Source organism: Pinus tabuliformis, chromosome 8 (genome assembly GCF_031772625.1).
Source record: "Pinus tabuliformis cultivar Carrire ecotype Pingquan chromosome 8, CPIR1, whole genome shotgun sequence".
Taxonomy (NCBI): domain Eukaryota; kingdom Viridiplantae; phylum Streptophyta; class Pinopsida; order Pinales; family Pinaceae; genus Pinus; species Pinus tabuliformis.
In genome coordinates, this window is record NC_142294.1 from 1,488,341,864 (window position 1) to 1,488,362,631 (window position 20,768).

The window sequence follows — 20,768 nt, forward strand, 5'->3', positions numbered from 1 at the left end:
ATATCCCTCTGATGTCTACCAAAATATTAATAGGATATTTACGCATATTTATATATCCTTGTGATGTATACCAAAATATTAATTGGATATTTACGCTAATATGCATATCGAGTATTGGTGATGGTGGAAGGGACAATGGAAGAGTGAGTAATGGTGGTTATGGAGTGTTAGTGATGCAAGCACCATTGAAGTGCATGCATCCAAAATTAATTTATGACAAATGCATAAATGACTTGAAAATATACTTTATTTATCACAGTCAAATTGTATTTCTAAGAGTTTCCCTAGCAATTAGTGCTATTTGCATTACACTTGCAATACCACTACCCCTAAGCTACACTAATGAAATATTATATTAAGTTGTGTGTGTTTGTTAGGTTTGACCAAAAAAAAATTATAAATCTCCTCCAAACCATTGGCTAGTTCAATCTAGCTTATAAATTGATTAAAATATATATATGATAGACATCTTTCAAAAAACATATAAAACTTTCTCCGTGATATGAAATGGGAAACCATTAGAAAGGATATACAAAGTTGTCAGATTGGGAAAAGTAATATACCATAAGTAATCAAAAACACACAACAATTAAAACAAGTTAACCAATACGCCTTGCAAGAATCTCTCGTGAGAAAAATTAATAATTTTGACATCATTTTTTTTATTATTTAGAATGAAAGCATGGAAACCCAGAGTATTTAGCGATATTTTATCGATGGTAAACTAAGTAAATTGTCAACCCTAATTACAGGGTCTCTCTCCAAGAAAATTGAAGAGAGTCGCACCCATGATTAGCAACAACTAGCAATAATATCAAAGAACTTCACATCTGACTCTAAACCACTTGAGCTAACTCTTGAGACTATTTTGACATAAATATTTATATAAACTTCTTGTAATTTAAGAAAAAAAGATAAACAAGATCTCCCTCGCTACATGGACTTGGAAATGCCAACCTCATCTATCTTGTAACTCTCTTTTAGCCCTGCTCGATGTATATCAATTTAAGTACCTTTGATGCGATTACAACAATTGAAAGGCTAATCTTTCAAATCTAAGTGGTGAGCAAGGAATTGAGGATGAATCCTCTGATGGAAAAGGAGAAGCATCTAACAATGAAAAAGATGATCAAGGAGATTTGACCATAAACTAATACATATATAAAGCAAACGAGGCTCCATCCTCTGAATCTTAATACTTTCGGATTTGATGTAAGAGATCGATAAAATGGTTGACTTGATCACTACCCCTATTTATATAAAGCAAATGAGGTACAATGATCAAAATTCATTATTATCCATGATCATTACTTACTACCCATGATCACTATTAGTCATTTGAGCATCAGCACATGCTTATTAGTTATTATTAGTTATTTGATCATGATGTTCATTTCTTTTTGTTGCTCATTGTTTTAGTTGTGAACTTTTGATTCTAGATATTGATGATTGAGTCCTTGACTCTTTTAGTATTTATAAATATTATTTAGTATTTTTTGAGAAATTAATTAGTATTTCATTGTTTTTTATGTTTACTTTTAGTTTAGTATTCTATGGCTATTTTAGACTTCGACATAATGTTATTGTCATTGTCATATGATGAATTTACATTTTATCATTTTCGATGTGCATTGTATAATTTCAATTCAGTGTTCCACGGGGATGCATCCCCCAAGGTTGGGTGCACGCACTCCTCGCACCCCACGCACTCGAGATAAGGGGGGCGTCTGGGGAAACGTTTCCCCACGTCCTCCTTTTGGGGAGATGTGGGGAGACGCAGGGGGGCATTTCCCTAGTGTGGAGATGCGACTCCCCAAAAGGGGGACGCTTGGGCGTACCCCTGCGAAATGGGCTATGCGTCCCCTCTTAAATTTGCTTGTAAACAATGATTTATGACAGGAGAAACCTAGTATTTGACCATATTGCCATACTAATGCTATGCAATTCATGGTAATGTTAAATTCTTAAACTAAAAGTGACATTCTCCTTTATCTTTCATTTTCATCCTTTTACTTAAATTTTTAACATTACCATGAAATGACTCAAGAAGTTTAAGAGTGGTTCCGACCTCATTGGATCTCATATGGAGAATTCTTTAGATCTCACTTAAAATACAACAAACTTAACAATTTTTCAGGAATTCAAGATGTGATGGATTGCAATGTTTCCACTGCATTTTGTCATGTACAAGGGGGTATGGAATTAGTATTTAATCAAGAGCACCAAGCCCTCTATGTATTTTAGAGTGAATTTTAGACTCATCACTCCACTGCTTTTGAGTTTTAGTTATATCAATTTACTATTCCAGTGTTCAGATTTCAGTATCTATTATAGTCTATTTTGCCTAGTACTAATTAGATTCTAGAATGATGAAAGATGAATTTTAATTTTAAATCAATTTAGAATCTAGAATGATGAATGATGAATTTAAGTTTTAAATCAATGTAGATTCTAAAATGGTGAATAATGAATGATGAATATGGATCAGAGTATTTCATCATTGAATCTCGTGGTCTATGGATGAATTATGTATGTATTAGTAAGGGTGATGAGTATGGATCAATGCATTTCATTATTTAATTCAATTATGTATGTATCATTGTATTTATGTTTTCATTATTGAATATGAATTTGATATATATATATATATATATATATATATATATATATTAAAAAAATATATATATATATATATATATATACCCCAACATCCCCCCTAAATTTCCTTAAAATTTGAAGGTACTCCCACACGTCCCCCTTGTGCTTCTCCCCCGTGTCTCCCCATCCTGAAGTCTTGATGGAACATTATTTCAATTGTCAAATGATGAAGTTAATTTAGATGTACCTTGCATCATGTCAAATGATGGATTCAATTTAGTAATTTATTTTTAAATTTACATTGCAGAAATATCAAATAATAATTCATAAATGATAATAGTCTAATATAAAATGATAATTATATTCAATCTTTATATGTACATTCTATAATTATTAAGGTTTTCTATTTAATTATTAACCTATTATTGGTATTTTATTTTTTATTTTTATATATTAAATTTTTACTAATTTATACTTTTAAAATTTTTATGACTCTAATATCTTTTGTTTCCCCGAAATTTCTTTAAATTTTGAAATTGTTTATATACATCCCCTTTTTGTGCATCCCCGTCCCAAAATCTCGGTTGTGAATTAGGACAAACCAATCTTATTCTTTCCTAATAACAATAATTTGTATGAGAATAATGTGTATCATAAAATTATAGTCAAATCTATTTTATACCAGATTCTTAAACGAAATAGCAAATGCAAAATTGATTTTGATCATAGCTGACCTATTTACACTCATGTTATTGGAATCTTGATGTTATATTGAATGTTTTTCTTAATCAACCGTGCACTAACAATATTTTTTGTGTAAATAAATACAATCTCACCATGCAGTGACAAGCCATAGTAACACAACAAACCGCATATAGATCGCGCCTCACTTACTGAATAAAGTCATTATGGCATCCTGGCGTATATGTCATGTATTGAAAACGAAATGCAGGATATTTAGCACCCAAGATATACTAAGCCTTTTCATATGCTACAAGATATACTAAGACTTTTCAACCTTTTCACAGGCCGCCACAAAATTACCAAGGCTTTCCCAGACAGTTAAGAAAATATTTTTTGTAAAACTTGAGGCAAAACTATGCACGGAAATACCATATCAAGTAATCGTGAGCGATCTTAAGGCCAATACTGAGGTAAAGAAATAGAGGAAGAGATCGCTCACTGAAAGTGGCATGGCCTGAAACAGAGGCGGTTTGAGAACCTGGAAGAACACCGCCGATCTTCAACATTATTTTAAATTTTTTTGATCTTTCTGAATCTTAACATGACCATTGTGACTCTGTAGTCTTTATCTTACGTACACGATAGTTAAATCTCATGAAATTCTTATTCACAATATAAACATTAGGCTGACCAGACGGATTATGCCGTACAGGTTGATTAAACATACAAATGACTCATTTGCTGCAAACATCCAAGCTGCACGCCGGAGATTGTAAGCAGCCGAGATTCGAGTCCTTTACTCGGCGCTGATCCAGGATGGTGTTTCTGAACACGCCTGGATATCCTTTAAATGAGTCCATGCTTTCTAGATTCTTCGACGTCAGAGAGGTCTCGCCTTCGCCGTCTGAGATTTGGCCGGGGGAGGAACCTAATGTGGATTCCCCTACGCGGCAGATCCTACTGGTGAATGCATTCCATTTTATTTCGCAAGCGCAGAGCCGCCTATAGGCCGACGCCTCAGTCCCAGGCATCTCGCCTGTTGGGTGGTTTAGGTAAAAATTCAGATGAGGCTAGCAATGACACGTGGTCAACGTTAATAGGTATCGTAACAGATGCGGTATTTATGTCGGGCACGGAGAATGTTCACGATGGTTACCCCGCCTCTCGCCAATTCTCTTGAGACATAAATTCCAGGTATTGCCCAAATATAAATAAATAAAATATATATATATATATAAAATATGAAAATGAATTAATGAATGTGCTCTGCTGGTAATAAGAATCACTGCAAAAACAAGCACAGATGGCATATTTTTTTATGTGTTGCGAACCAAGACAGATGGCATATTGGCGTATTGTTTAAGAAATAACTTTTTTGGTTAGGGAATTTTTTAGTTTAAGAAATAACCTGTCTGAATTTTGGATTTTTTTTGGTTATGGTAAATTTTTTTTAAATTTGTGCAAATAAGTTGGGGTGAAATTATAATTTATTATTGTTTAAAATGTATTTTTGAATATATAAATGGATTTTTTGTTATTTAAAATATGTTTTTGATATATAAATGGATTTAGTACTTTGAAGGTTGTAATTTATTGTCATTTAAAATGTGTTTCTACATATATAAATGAATTTAGTATTCTAAAAATGAAATTATAATTTTTTATTGTTTAAAATGTGTTTTTGAATATATAAATTTGTTTGGCACTTAAAAAACCAAGGTATTAAAATTCTAAATTACTCAAACTTCCAACTTTAAAAATATCTGCCTAATTTCAAACAAAATTGAGAGGAAAAATATCAAAACATATGTTACTTAAATTCCATTTAGTTTGATATGGTGAAATTCCATTTAATTGGGAATGTGAATCTATTAGGTTTACGCCATCCACAGGAACGAATTATCTGTTTTAGTTTCATGTCTTCTTTAAGCTGATAATTATATGTAGATGGTCTGCCATGATAAGAATTTTTTCTAGTTGTGGGTGGTCTGTAACATTATCAGTTTTTCCCGGATTGGGGGGTATTGAATTTTCTCTCAGCCTGGTAAAAATGTTAAAAGCTTTCATAAATAGGATAAAAGCATCCTTTTACGTATATAGTCCATGCCAAGACATTCGCTTCCGTGTCGGGAAATGGTGGTGTATCCTACAGATCTACTGCTGCTGTTTCGACTGTAACAATCTGTCAACACAGCAATTGTAGGTCTTTAGAAGGTTACAGGAGAGACTCGGCTTCGAATCCTACTAAGGCTCTCTGTTTTTCCGGTCAATGCACCCCGGAAATAGATTTCAATCTCTTTTTCCGGTGCTCCTGTGAGCCTTTAATGATCCATTTGAACGTTCTGAGTGTTTACCTGCCATCGTCTTATGCCTCCATAAATTCACTGAACCTTAGACCTCTCGGCATCTGCTCTTTTGGCGGCAGGCTCTCGTCATCTGATCCATCCAAGTACTATTCTAGAGTATTCCCCCCCCCTTTTTTCTTGGGATCCCATCCCCTCAATTGGTCTCTCTTTAATTCCATTTCCAGAGTGTGTCCTTTCTCCTGACAAGATCTTCTGAGAATGATCTAACCCTGTACCTTTTCTAGCTCTACTTCCGCAGAAGTCTTTATTCTCCAGGTATTTCTCTCCGTCGGTCTTCTCCTTTGGGATTCCCACAAAGTACTTGTGGTACGGGTGGATCCATCTTTCGGGATTTCTCCTTCTGGCAAGGATGGCAGATGACAGTGACTCTCCTGCCACGCGGGCCTTATTTGCTGCTGCCATCAAGGCTGAATCATCACGTGATTTCGCCTCCCGGAATCCTGGCTGGCATGCCACGGTGTCCGACATGCTCCCATCTGATTTAAGAGATCCCCCTCTTCAGGGGAGTCTTGTCTCACATTCTCAAAAGAAGGGCCCGCATCCTCCAAAGGAACACTTTGCCCATGGGCGGCACCGTTACAAGCAAAAGGCTCCTGTTAAAACGGTTCCTCCTCCAAAAGCCGTTTCGGTCTCTGGCTCTTCTTTGACAGATCGTATCGAAAGCCTTCAAAAGCATGCACTGGTGGGAAAATGGTATTTCCCCGAAATGAATGAGGAGAATATGAGAAAATGGATATCATCCTCCTGGTCCCCTCTCATTGGATACACTCCAATCATTTCCCGTCTTATGAAAGACTGGTTCTCTTTCCACTTTCAGAAGGAGTCGGATCTGGAGTTGGCTCTGAATAGACCTTGGGTCTCTGGCAGAAGTTTCCTTTCCCTGTCGAGATGGTATCTGGGCTTTGACCCTCTCAAAAACACTCCATCCCATAGTATGATTTGGGTCAAGCTCCCCAATTTGCCATTGGAGCTTTGGACGACAGAGATCCTCGCCTTGATTGGAAACGCAATTGGAAAGTTCATTTATGTTGATCCATGGGTCAGAGGCGAGAAGGATAAAAGAATCGCGTGGATTCTTATTGATAAACCATATAAGGGTGGCTATCCTGATCAGATTGAAATCTCCTGGGAAGGGTCAAAAATTTGCCAGCGCCTTGATTTTTGGGGAATCCCGTTTCGATGCTCCTCTTGTCATCGGACGGGTCACCTCATCAACAATCGCAGATTTCGTCGCCACAGGCCACACAATTTCCCTCCACGAAAGGAGCGGCAATCGGACTCTGATTCTCAATCTGCAGATGTCAGTCTCTCGAGGACTCATTTCTCTTTCAAATCTTCTGATGTCCGATGCTCACAGGTAAATACTCAAAATCGTCCAGGATCACCAAACATGGCGGATCTTAAGAGTCCACCCTCACCGAAGCTGTATAACGTATCTACAGCCCTCTCCCCACCGCTCATGAATATGTCAGACTTCATTAGTCCTCCCATCCTGGAGCAGCATGACGAGGCGGCAGTACCCTCCCCGCCGGCTATGAATAAAGCTGATTTCGTTGTGGGAACGCACCCAATTCAAATCACATCATCCTCCCCCTCCCCCACTAAGTCGCCCTCTGTCAATCCCAAAGGAAAAGAGCCTTTGATATCACCGACCCCTTTCAATTCTCCAACAAGCTCGCCGGTGAATAGACATGACAGCGACATCGACCATCTTCTACAGCGGCACCCATCGATTCTTGAACCCCTGACGATCCATAAGCCTTCCTTCCCCATTATCAGCCCCAACTCTGCCAAAAATATCACAGTAAGAAAAAAGCACAAAGGGGGGAGCCGCCACTTCAGAGGTCGAACGATTGCCTCTGATTTGGAGATCACAAACCTGCCTCTGGTTGATGTCCCGATTCTTGAATCTCCCATTCCACAGCCTCTTAGAGCATGCACGGCTGGTCAACCCTCAAAATGACCTTCTTAATCTCTTACAACATTAGGGGTCTTGGTGCCGCCCCTAAATTCCTGGCGCTGAAGGAGACCCTCGTTTCTGCTCATTCCCATATTATTTTTATACAGGAAACAATGCATTCCAGCTCTGTGTCCCTGGCTTTTTTCAGAAAAATGTTTCCAACATGGCATATGGCTGCCACAGATGCTGAGGGTTTGTCTGGTGGCCTGGTGGCTCTGTGGGATCCGCACAGGGTCAAAGCAAAGGCCTTCAAGTGCTGTGCTGGAATCCTCATCTCGGCCTCCATAAGAGGAAGACCACAGATTCTTAATATCTTAAACATTTATGCGCCCTACAGGAACAGAGCTCCTTTTTGGAATACTTTGTTTGATTCTGAAATTCTAGATATTGAATCCCTATTAATTGCAGGTGATCTAAATCTGACTCTCAACTCAGATGAATGCTGGGGACAGTGTAGGAAAAAGGACTGCATGGCTGACAAAATGAGACAGGAACTTCTAAAAAGGGACCTGGTCGACATCATTCCAGAGAAAATGACTCCAACCTGGGAAAATGGTAGGCTTGGCTCTGCTTTCATTGCAAAAAGAATCGATAGATTCATCTTAAATTCCAGCATCATCGAAAAGTGGGGAATGCCGATAGCAAAGACTGGAAGTGATCTTACATCGGATCATAAGCCCATCCTTTTGGAATGGAGGCATATGGAGCGAAGGATGGGCTATGCTTTTAAGTTCAACAGAATCTATCTGCAGGATGATTCCTTCAACGAGTTCATAAAAAAAATCTGGACAGATTTACATCAATCCGATGAGGCAATCTGGTTCACTTTTCGGGAAAAAATACAAATGCTGAGAGATGCTACAAAAGACTGGCAGATAAAAAAGAAGAAGAAAGATAAACAGGAACTTCATGATATAAACAAGGAAATATGCATGCTTTCCTCCTCTGTCCAATATAGCGGCCTATCTTTTGACAAAAAATCTCTTATCAGATCCCTGGAAAGAAAAAAGCAAGATCTGCTGCAAAAGGAGGAAGCATCTTGGAGGTTAAAAAGCAGAGCTACTTGGCTGAAGGAGGGTGACCGAAATACGAGGTTTTTTCACAACTTCGCCAACGCACGCAGAGCAAAGAACTCAATATGGAAGATAGAGGACGGCAATGGAGGTTTTCTCTACTCCCAACAGGAAATATCAGCTGAAGCCACAAGGTTCTTCAAAGAACAATATAAAAGACAAAGAAGTGAAGTTTCTGACATGCTGTGGGCTGTTAACCTATTACCGGTCATGTTTGATGATAATAAAAATGAGGAGTTTTTCAGGCCTATTACGGAGGAGGAGCTTTCTGACACTATCAAGAGCTTTAAAAAAGATAAAAGCCCAGGGCCAGATGGTTGGCCGATAGAATTCTTCTCTCATTTCTATGATCTCTTCAAAGATGGCTTGCTGGGCATGGTAGATGCCTCCCGCATCTCGGGCAACATAAATGGAGCTTTATCCGCCACCTTCATTGCCCTTATTCCCAAAAAAGCCAAATCAACATCTTTTGGGGATTTCAGGCCAATTGCCTTATGCAATACTCTCTACAAGATTATTTCTAAGATAATCGCGGAAAGAATGAAGAAAGTTCTAAATTCTTTCATTACCAAGGAACAGCATGCTTTCCTAAAGGACAGACTAATCCTGGATGCAGTAGCTATGGCTCAGGAATGTCTCTTCTCAATCTGCTCCAAAAATACTGATGCTGCTGCTCTCAAGATTGATCTAAAAAAGGCTTTCGACTGTGTGGATTGGGGCTTTCTCAGAATCCTTCTTGCAAGAATAGGTTTAAAGACACAAGGTATAAGTTGGATTATGGCGTGCGTTGAAAGTGTTAATTTCTCAGTCATCATAAATGGCGCCCCATCAACTTTCTTCAAAGCGGAGAGGGGGCTCCGCCAGGGATGCCCCCTTTCCCCTCTTCTTTTCATTCTGGTGATGAATTCCCTCAGTGCCCAGATTAATTTAGCTGTCTCTGAAGGAAGGTGTAGACCGATTAAGATGTGCAAGGACATTACTCTATCACATAATCTTTTTGTAGATGACATTTTAATTTTTGCAATGCTGTGCAAATCTACATGGGCCTGTTTATATGTGATTTTTCAGAAATTTCAATCGGCCACGGGCTTGACCATTAATAAAACGAAATCTGTGCTATTTCATAATGGAACTAATCTTGCAATAGCACAATGGATAGCTGATCGTTTTGGTATAAATCTCGCGCTGTTAAAGGATGGCTTCACTTATTTGGGGTTCCGCTTAAAAGCAAAAGGGTACTGCATTCGAGACTGGAACTGGCTCATCGACCGCTTCTACAACAAAATTTCATGCTGGGAAATGCGTTTTCTTTCTCTGGCAGGTAGATTTATATTGGTTCAGGCAGTGCTTTCCCAGCTCGTGGTTTATTGGAGTCACCTCTTTCTCCTGCCGGCAACCGTCTCCAAAAAAATGAAGTCCTTGGCTGCAAACTTCATGTGGGGCGGTCGCACATACCAATCCAAGATCCACCTTGTGAAGATGGACTCCATCACTAGACCGAGGAAGACTGGCGGTTGGGGCCTTCTGCACATGAAGTTTTTCGGTAAAGCGCTCCTTTGCAAATCTCTCCACAGAGGCATATTTGGCAACAATCCATGGAGCACCTTCATCAAACAGAAATATCTCAAAGGTCGGAATTTATCATACTGGTACAGGAGGTCTACTTTAGGCATCAGAACAGGCTCCACAATTTGGCTGAATTTCAGGAAGTTACAGTCTTTTTTCATGGAGAACTTAAGATGGTCTATCTTTTCTGGTGAGGGTGTTCTCATTGGTATCGACCCCACACAGCACAAGCTAGAATCCTTGATTCCCCCAGCTTTACTTACCTTCTTCCACTCAAAGGGCCTTTTCACCTGGAATAAACTTATAGATTCATGGTCCTCACAACAGCCAATCTGGAAGAATGAAATGCAATTAGCTTTACCTCCTCCCCTCTGCCCCCTATGGCTTTCTGCTACAAATGGTTTCTCAAACAAAGGAATCGTTCAATCTGGTACAAAGGACGAACTAATTTGGTCTTTTGAGAAACCCTCCCTACCTGTTACCGTCAGAAACCTCTACTCTCTCCTCTCAACCGACCTTCCGCTATCCTCCCCTACCTTTCCCACCAAGCTCTGGAAATCTCCCTGCCCTCTTAAATCCATCCTCTTCTCATGGCTACTATTCTCTAACAAGAACCTCACCTGGGAGGTTCTCCAAAAAAAAGGATGGCAGGGCCCTGGCAGGTGTCAACTGTGTTTAGCTGAAGCTGAATCAAACACTCATATGTTCTTCGAGTGTGCTGCTTCCTCTTCAATCTGGTACGAGCTTTCTCTGACTTATGGTTTTTCTCACCGGTTTTTTCCTTCTGTACAGGATGGTTTCTTCTGGTGGAGTGCCCAGCGCCCCTCCTGGCGCGCTCTTTTCATCCTCACTTGCTGGTACATCTGGAAATGGAGGAATGGACGTATCTTCCAGAATATCTGTCAGCCCCTTGATTCCATTTTGATCACTATTTCGGGGTCCATGCCTTCCTTCGACTAGCTCGATTCTTATCTGGCAGCTTTGTCTCACTGATAAGACCAATCTGATCATGAAGATCCATTGCATGTTTTGCGGCCCTCCTTGGTCCATCTCTTGTGATATTCTCAGTCTTATGTTATAGATCATCTTCAGTTACATCTGATCTCATTCTGCTTATTTGAGGAACTATGTGTTTTTTTCCTATCTATCTGAACTTTTTATCTTGACTGAGGTTCCTGTAACCTCCATGTATATTGATCATTATATCATCTTAATATAATCATATGTTGCTTTTTTCTCTGAAAAAAGAAATTCCATTTAATTTGATATGGTGTGAATAGACGAGGAAATGCTAATCCTTTAATAATAGCTTTGTTATAACAAATTGAGACAAACTTACCTATGTAAACTAATTTGTTTATATAGAGTTTTGTGTTTGTATAGAGAATTTTGTTTTCATGGACTTTCAGATTGAAACACTAAACAACCATTTAAAATTTTTTATTTAAGAAAAAATTCAAAAAAAATCAATCCAAGATATATATTTTTAATTTTTAATTTAAAAATAAATAAATAAAAATATCCCACAAAACTTCAAACCAACAAATTTTCCTGGCCAATTCTTTCTTCAAAGTACCTTCCCCATAACCGATATCAATAAGAACCGCACAACAAAGTCCCACGATCTATATAGTTGAAAAATGTAAAGGCAAAATTAAAAAGATCTACAGAATTAAGCCTGTGATCAAGTTGAAAAGAAAACGATCTATATGGGTGAAAAACGAAAAGGCAAAGCTAAAAAATCCACATCATTAAGCCTGTGATCAAGCTAAAAAGAAAACGATCTGTATAGTTTTATAGTTGGAAAATGAAAAGGCAAAATTAAAAAGATCCACATCATTAAGCCTGTGATCAAGCTGAAAAAACCAGAGGCAAAAGAGGATCAAGCTGAAAAGAAAACAGAGGAAAAAGAAAATTGAGGAATCTATGTATTGAAACACTAAATTGATTAAGTTATTTATTGAACCCGTAACTGATCTCGAAATAGACTAGAAGGCAAAAAAATTGATGAATTCGTCTGATTATATGCAAAACAACCTCATAAGTCTAAGAGCCCTGTCTCTATCCTATTACAACAAATAAGGGCCCTGTCTCTGTCCTATTACAACAAATATTACTTACTTTTTTCCAAGTCATGAATAAAAATTACAACATCCATTAAGCTTACTAAATATATCAAAAATAAAAATAAAAAGGAGAAACATGTGTCACCAAATTATTTTGAGTGAAATAACCGATAGTTATTTGACCTCGGGTTTGAATTAACTAATTTACAAATTTTAACTCAACTTTTGACCACATTTTAGAATTTCGTTGACGGTTTTTTACCATATTTTAGAATTTCGTTGATGGTAGTCTTATGCATGTGAAAGTGAAACGCTAGGCTGAACCACCAAGGTATAAGAAGCTCGAGAGCAAAACTTCACACTCAAGGAAAAGATACATGCCTTGTCAAACTTGCACACCATTGGCAACAGTTCTATGGAGACTCGATGTGGTTGGTTGCACCTCCAAATGGCTCCTTACTTCTAACCAAAGGGCTCATCATATCTCCCCATAACTGAAAGATGTAATTTAGAAGGGAAGATACAACTTTTATCTTGTCAGAGATAGTAGATCTAACTTCTTATAATGTTATTGCAAACCTGTTAAGCCTGGAGAACTGTTTAACCTTGAGCTTCAAGGAATCAAAAACCATTTTAATTTCATATACGCATCGTGCATGGATCTTGATCTTGTAAAACGCTATGCCCAGATTTAATATGTCTACACCCTTTCTCAAGTAAAACTAATGTGAAACGAAGTTACAGACAGCAGTAGTTATGGCAAGTCAATGTGGTTGGTTGCACCTCCAAATGGCTTCTTACTTCTAACTAAAGGGCTCATCATAACTCCCCATAACTGAAAATTGTAATTCCAAATGGATTATCCAACTTTTCTCTTATCAGAGATGGTAGATCTAACTTCTTATAATGTTAGTGCAAACCTGCTAAGCCAGAAGAACTGTTAAGCCTCGAGCTTCAAGGAATCAAAAACCATTTTAATTTCAAATACTCATCGTATTTGGATCTAGATCTGGTAATAAGCTATGCCCAGATTTAACATGGTTACAACCTTTTCTAAAGTTAAACTAATGTGAAACGAAGTTACAGATAGCATCATAGCAGTAATTATGGCAACTCAATGTGGTTGGTTCCACCTCCAAATGGCTTCTTACTTCTAACCAAAGGGTTCATCATAATTCCCCATAACAGAAAATTGTAATTTAGAAGGGATGATGCAACTTTTATCTTATCAGAGATGGTAAATGTGACTTCTTATAACGTAAGTGCAAACCTGCTAAGCCTGAGGAACTGTTATTTCTTGAGCTTCAAGGAATCAAAAACCGTTTTAATTTCAAACACACATCGTGTATGGATCTGGATCTTGTAATAAGCTATGCCCAGATTTAACATGGTTACACCTTTTCTTCAAGTAAAACTAATGTGAAACGAAGTTACAGATGGCAATAGTTATGGCAACTCAATTTGGTTGGTTGCACCTCCAAATGGCTGCTTAGTTCTAAGTTCTAACCAAAGATCTCATCATAACTCCCCATAACTGAAAATTGTAGTTTAGAAGGGAAGATGCAACTTTTCTCTTAACAGAGATGGTAGATCTAACTCCTTATAATGTTAGTGCAAACCTGCTAAGCCTGAAGAACTATTAAGCCTTGAGCTTCAAGGAATCAAAAACCATTTTAATTTCAAATATGCATTGTGTATGGATCTGGATCTTGCAATAAGCTATGACCAGATTTAACATGGTTACACCCTGTCTTCGAGTAAAACTAATGTGAAAGGAAGTTACAGACAGCAGTAGTTATAGCAACTCAATGTGGTTGGTTAAACCTCTAAATGGCTTCTTACTTCTAACCAAAGGGCTCATCATAACACCACATAACTGAAAATTGTAAATTTAGAAGGGATGATGCAACTTTTCTCTTATCAGATACGGTGGATCTAACTTCTTATCATGCTAGTGCAAACCAGCTAAGCCTGGAGCTGTTAAGCCTTGAGCTTCAAGGAATCAAAAACCATTTTAATTTCAAATACTCATCGTGTGTGGATCTGGATCTTGTAATAAGCTACGCCCAGATCTAACATGGCTACACCCTTTCTTCAAGTAAAACAAATGTGAAACGAAGTTACTGATAGCAGTAGTTATGGCAACTCAATGTGGTTGGTTGCATCTCCAAATGGCTTCTTACTTCTAACCAAAGGGCTCACCATAATTCCCCATAACTGAAAATTGTAATTTAGAAGGGAAGATGCAACTTTTCTCTTATAAGAGATAGTAGATCTGACTTCTTATAATGTTACTACAAACCTGCTAGGCCGGGAGAACTATTAAGCCTCGAGATTCAAGGAATCAAAAACCATTTTAATTTGAAATACGCATCGTGTATGGATCTGGATCTTGTAACAAGCTATTCCCAGATTTAACATGGTTACACCCTTTCTTCAAGTAAAACTAATGTGAAACGAAGTTACAGATAGCAGTAGCTATTACAACTCAATGTGGTTGGTTGCACGTCCAAATGGCTTCTTACTTCTAACCAAAGGGCCCATCATAACTCCCCATAACTGGAAATTGTAATTTAGAAGGGAGGATGCAACTTTTCTCTTATCAGGAATGGTAGATCTAACTTCTTATAATGTTAGTGCAAACCTGCTAAGCCTGGAGAAATGTTAATCAAAAACCACTTTAATTTCAAATACGCATCGTGTATGGATCTTGTAGCCCAGATTTAACATGACTACACCCCTTCTTCAAGTAAAACTAATGTGAAACTAAGTGACAGATAGCAGTAATTATGGTAAATTTGGCAAAAATGCTCATGTAGACCCCATGAAACGAATTGAAGGATATACAATACTTACCCTCCGTTTTCCTGAGACTGTCCAATGGGGTTTTCTTGGTCGGAACACTGAAAATATCGCTGCCCGCCTCATCTTCTTCGTCGCTACTGTTGAATCGCTTGTAAATGTTACAAAAAGAATGATAGGTAACGAATGTAGCCCAGATAAGCGCAACAGGCAGAAAAGCACCACCTAACATACATAAGCACAATTGCTTATGATGAAAATTCCATAAACTTAACATAGACAAATTCATAAAGAGAAAAACAATTAGGAAATAAAAATGGGTTTGAATAAATGGCAACCGCAAGTAAAACAAATGCATTTTCAGGACATTCAGGATGATTTAAATAAATGAAAACGCCAAATACCTTCAATTTCTTGATCGTTGCAGAGGACCATTGCCATTACTGTTTTACCATCAGCCCCCAATACTTGCATCCACAACACGGACACCGCTCTCCGGAGCAGAATTCTCTTCCAGTTAAAAATATTTTCCTCCGATCCAACTACAAAATCAGACTTACCCAAGCCATTGTAATTACAAGTAGTAGCTTCATCAAAAGCTCCATCAAACATACGATCTGGACCCATTTGTGGTATCACCATGTTGAGCTTGGGCACGATTGTTTCATTCACATTTTTTTCATCCATTGCCCCCAACTCGTACAGATGGTGAAGACTTCTGAGCTATAAGCAGATTTCAAAGAGATACCTTAATCAACAAGTCATTGTTTTACAAAGAGTCTTGTAATATATTACCCTAATCACATGTCATTACCATGATATCATCGCCTCCCTATTACCGCGTTTAACATCCAGCACTTCAGCATATTCTCACATGGGGGAGTTTTGTGGTTTTGGGTCAGTCAAGGTTTTTCTCGGTTGTCTTGGTAAAAAACCTCTAAATAAAGTTTTATATTCGAAACTCTTTAAAATCAAATTTACTCAAACAAAACATACTTTTGATTCTTTCATACAAAGCCCAATCAGATTTAAAACTAAATTTAATCAAACAAGACAATTTAAATGTTATTTATCTCAGACTCTTACCGAGAGAAATACCCTATGGTAGACCATGACTTGACTCCAGAACCCCACGCAGAAGTAGGAGCTGCGTGGAGGAAAGCTGGGAGGTGAATCGCCACTTTCCCGCCTATATTATGTGCTTTTCCAGGACACAGATGACTGGTCGTGCGAAGTTCCCGCCGACATTGTGTTTTTCGAGAACACATATTATTGGTCGGTCGGCGCAAGTTATGTTTGATGGTATAGCGTTGGGTACAATGAAAACCGAGCAATCACCATCTTGGCTGGAGATTCGGCATTAGCATCTTGACCCTTAGTATTCTTCCTCGCAAGTTCCTCCTTATAGGCCATTAGAGATAAAGGATGCTAGTTGGTCGGGCCACATTCAAATCGTGAAGGGTACTAGTTGGTTGGGCAACATTCAAATTTGCCATGGGTTGATTGATTGATTTTAATGACATTTAGGCTGAATAGTGTAAGGGATCGAGAGAATAATAGCTTGATTATAAAGTTAGTAATCTTATTGATCTTTTCTGGATCTTGACTAGAAAGCTAGTAATCTGATTGATCTTATATTCATCAAACAGATGGTACATGTTGTTGATCTTTAAATTGTTTTCATATTGAATGTGGATATCCTCATAGGTTGCACATTCGATGACAAAATGTCATTCCATCTCCACCACACCCTTATTGCAAAATATGCAAGTTCTCTCTTCCCAAACTTTCTTGAGTACCCTCCACCTACCTGTCTCACATCTAAGGTGGTGTGGTCATGTCCCCGTTGTGCAACTAACAACCTTGTTTTTCTTTTAATATTTGCCCCTAAATATGTTTTCTGACCATGGTCACAAGTTGGGCTAAACTCTTTGATGTAATATGCTTTTTTACTCCTAGTATGATTGGTCCTCATGGCTGTCCAAAAATTTTCAAACACAAAATTTGTTATTTCTTCAAGTTGGGCTAAACTCTTTGATGTAATATGCTTTTTTACTCCCAGTGTGATTGGTCCTCATGGCAGTCCAAAAAATTTCAAACACAAAATTTGTTATTTCTTCCTTGGTGTCAGGACATTCATGTAGTTAGATACTCCACTTACTCAACCACTTTTTGTTTTACTTCATCCATGTTTTCTTCGTACCATATAATTCCTCCTCCACCGCTATCTTGGGCCAGCATTGGTTATCCATGTTTTCAACCTTCTTTAAATAGCTTACCAACCTTATTATCATTGCCACCTCCATGCCAATGGAAAAGTACATGCTTTAGCTAAAAGAATATTGTGGCTTTAACTTTGAGAATGCTTGTAATTAGTTGCTTTTGGATTATTTCTAGTTGTCTCCAGCGGCAAGTTGACATGTTGCTTCCCCATGCTTCACAACCATAGAGAACAATCAAAGTAACCAGCAAACCAAAAAGAGTTTTTTGGGTTTTCCAACCCCAAAGTTCAACTTGTTTGCACTTGTTTTGAAGTAAGTATGAGGCTTTTTGTCCTCCATGTATCCTTTGTGCCCTACAAGTTTCCCAACTAAGCTTGTATTGGAAGTCAATCCCAAGATATTTGTATTCTTTTACTATCTCCAATGGGTTACCTTCGAAAAGAAAGGTGATTGGTTTATCTTTTCTATTTAAAGAGAAGATCATGAGTTTAGTCTTGGCAGGGTTCACTTGCATCCTGACCTCTTGACAAAAGTGCTTTAAGGCTTTCAAGTGCTCTCTTAATCCATGCTCTGTTTTTTAAATTAGAATAAGATCATCCACATATAAAAGTAGTTTCACCACATAGCTTGTTGAACGGACACCCTCTCCATTTGTTTTGCTTAACGAAGCTTCCAGCCTATCAATGTATAAACCAAACAAAGTGGTGGATAGAGGACATCCTTGTTTAACACCAATATCACTACCAAAACATCCAGGCATTCCTTCACTTGTTCTGATTTTAGCTTTAACCTTCTCATCAAATCGATGAATTGCCGCTCTATATCCTTCTGGGATACCCAACTATCCCATTCGGTTCCATAGTTTGTCTTTGGGTACTGTGTTAAAGGCTTTTTCAAAGTCCACAAAACAACAATAGGTTGTTTCACCTTGTTTGTCCTAAATTTTATCTATCAAATGTCTAAGAGTGACACAGTGATCAATGATAAAGTGCTTAGGTCTGAAACCCATATGCCCTTTTGCAATTGTTATTTCCCATTAAAACTTGGGTAAGATTTAAATCTATGTTATGAAATTTAAAATGGTATTAGTGTTTATTTATCAAATAATGTTACAATGTAAATAAATGAATGTTTTTTTAAGATAGAGAAACTATCATGATCACACAATCAATTAGTTGAACAAATATCTGAACAACATGACAATCTAGTAAAGCTAGTTAATTGGAGAATATATCTCAACCTAATTAGATTGAATAACCTCCTACAAGCTAGGAACAAACTCATTTACTTAGAAAGCATCACACCCAAGACAAGTAAGAGTTATAACTCTAACACTCATCCTTAACGATTATTTGTCTTAATCTTGATCAACAATGTTTATCTATGGTCCAATCTAGGGTTTACAAACATTCCCAAAATATTGATGTCCATATAAAGAAACAATTATCCACTAGAACGCATGGGTCACTAGCAACTGCAATTACCAATCTATTAGGATGTTCTTTGTTTACATGGTTCATTCAACCATCATATATTCATATATGTATCTTGTAACAAACCTTTTTCATTACCCCTGCATTTTGTATACACAGTTGTATGTTGTCAATGTAAGAGCCATGGTTGGTTGAGCTAGTTGAACTATAAATTGAAGAATTAAATGTAACCTTAAATGGTTGCCTGAGGAGAGGATGACACAAATCCATGAGTTTTAAGGGAAGAGGGAACTCGCTTGTTTGAATAGCCATGAAACTACTTTGGAGTTATGACGATAGTCGATTCTTACCTAATAGGGCTATCATTGCCTGACAAAAGTTATGAGACTAGACAGGGGCAGTGAAGGGCATAGGATGGTGCTCATCTCCCCTCGAAGATCGAGGAATGGCAGGGCATAGGATGACTCTTTAAGAAAAAGAGAGAATCGTCGAAGATGGTGCACAAACGTGGAAAAGGAGAGCAAGGTTTGCATTGAGAGCATGGAGCGGACTAAGAAGCGGAGGGAGACTACGCCTTTTCTAAAAATGAAGGGACGCAAAGGAAAATATATTACACATAGCAAAGAAGTATGTGAGATTCTTTTAGGACATTGAATTCCCCTTCTTATTTGATTGGTTATTGTTCTGAGAAGTGTCCAAGATTGGTGAAAATAAGGTGGGAGTTATGGAGCATGATAAGAGAAATCCAAGGCACATTTGGAGATAATTGTTGAGCCCTGTGCTCTATGAACCTTGGGTGTTAATCCCTGTGTTTATGTTTGAGGCCACTAGATTGTGTGTCTATGCTTGTGAGGTCAATGGGAGGCCTAGTGGATAACCAAATCTGTGGTGCTCGTTGTATAGTTGATAAACCACCTAGACATGTTGTGCTTGCTAGAGATTTATTAATCACCTAGATACTTGAGACAGTTGATAAACCACCTATACAGTGGATTCAATCTCCTGGACTGAACAATACCCCATCTCAACCCTCGGTGAAGCCCTATGAATGGACTCGGGAGAGTAAGTGAGTTATTGTGGTGCTTACTATTAGAGGACAATGGACAAACCACTTAGTTAGTAAACTCTATCTTCGGGTGCCTATTTAAATCATTGGTGTGAAGTCCCTTCAACAAGCATTCATTCAAACTATGGATCTGGCTTGTGGGTAGTCAACTGCAAGAAAGGTTGCAATGTAACTAACCTATGGTTTAGTGGAGAGTTGAAATCTATCTTTCAGTTGCCAATCATTTCAATATATTTAAATAAGTATAAAGTTGTGTATATTTGGATCACAAGATGATTGTGAATTTGATCTTGTATGTTCATGTGTGAATGCTTGGATATTTTTATTACACTTATTGCTAGCTACTTGGGATATTATGGTTTCAATGACTTGTAACACCATGGAGTTGCTACTATATTCATGATTTATAGACTATTTATATGCTTTGACTTAAGTGTATACATGATTATGTTGCCAGGTGCTTACCTTAAGAATGTTGTTGTAAGATGTGAGTTCTACAGACATTTTGTGATGCTTTTGTTTGGATTGAAATTCCATTTAATCACTCAGACATTCATAATGTTAAGAAATAAATGATAAACTGCTTAAGAGTGGGTTGTAGATTTGTGAGATATGTCGGAGGTTAAGGTTGAGCCTCAAGCTACGCCTTTCAGGAACTTTTGCTTATGGGTTATCGCCCCTTACCTCATAAAATTTTCCCTTTTTCCTTGCTTCTTTGTGTGTTGAAAGAATCTAAGAATTAGAAAATATAGGGTTGGTAGGAGTGATCACTTTGGGAGACAACACAAATCTCTTCACGGACATATTTCCCTTTTTGTTGCATAAGTATCAAGAGATCCATAATTCTAGGGAATTTGGCAAGGACGACACCCTTGCACGGGCCAAATTTTCCCTTAACCAGATTTCACTATATATTCAAGGATCGAGACATT

At 37.8% G+C, this 20,768-nt stretch overlaps 1 protein-coding gene across 3 annotated transcripts in view; it reads right to left on the minus strand.

Annotated features, from left to right (window-relative positions):
• Positions 1 to 16,430, minus strand: part of LOC149241455 (uncharacterized) — a 45,997-nt gene extending 29,567 nt beyond the window's left edge. For all 3 annotated transcript variants that reach the window (XM_089373963.1, XM_089373962.1, XM_089373965.1), the window contains exons 1-3: positions 16,202 to 16,430; positions 15,520 to 15,838; positions 15,170 to 15,340 (exon numbers count right to left, since the gene is read on the minus strand). In XM_089373963.1, coding sequence (XP_089230089.1) covers positions 15,170 to 15,340; positions 15,520 to 15,838; positions 16,202 to 16,228 — 517 coding nt within the window. In that variant the 5' untranslated portion in view covers positions 16,229 to 16,430. The remainder of the gene's footprint in view (positions 1 to 15,169; positions 15,341 to 15,519; positions 15,839 to 16,201) is intronic.
• Positions 16,431 to 20,768: the final 4,338 nt, after the last annotated feature.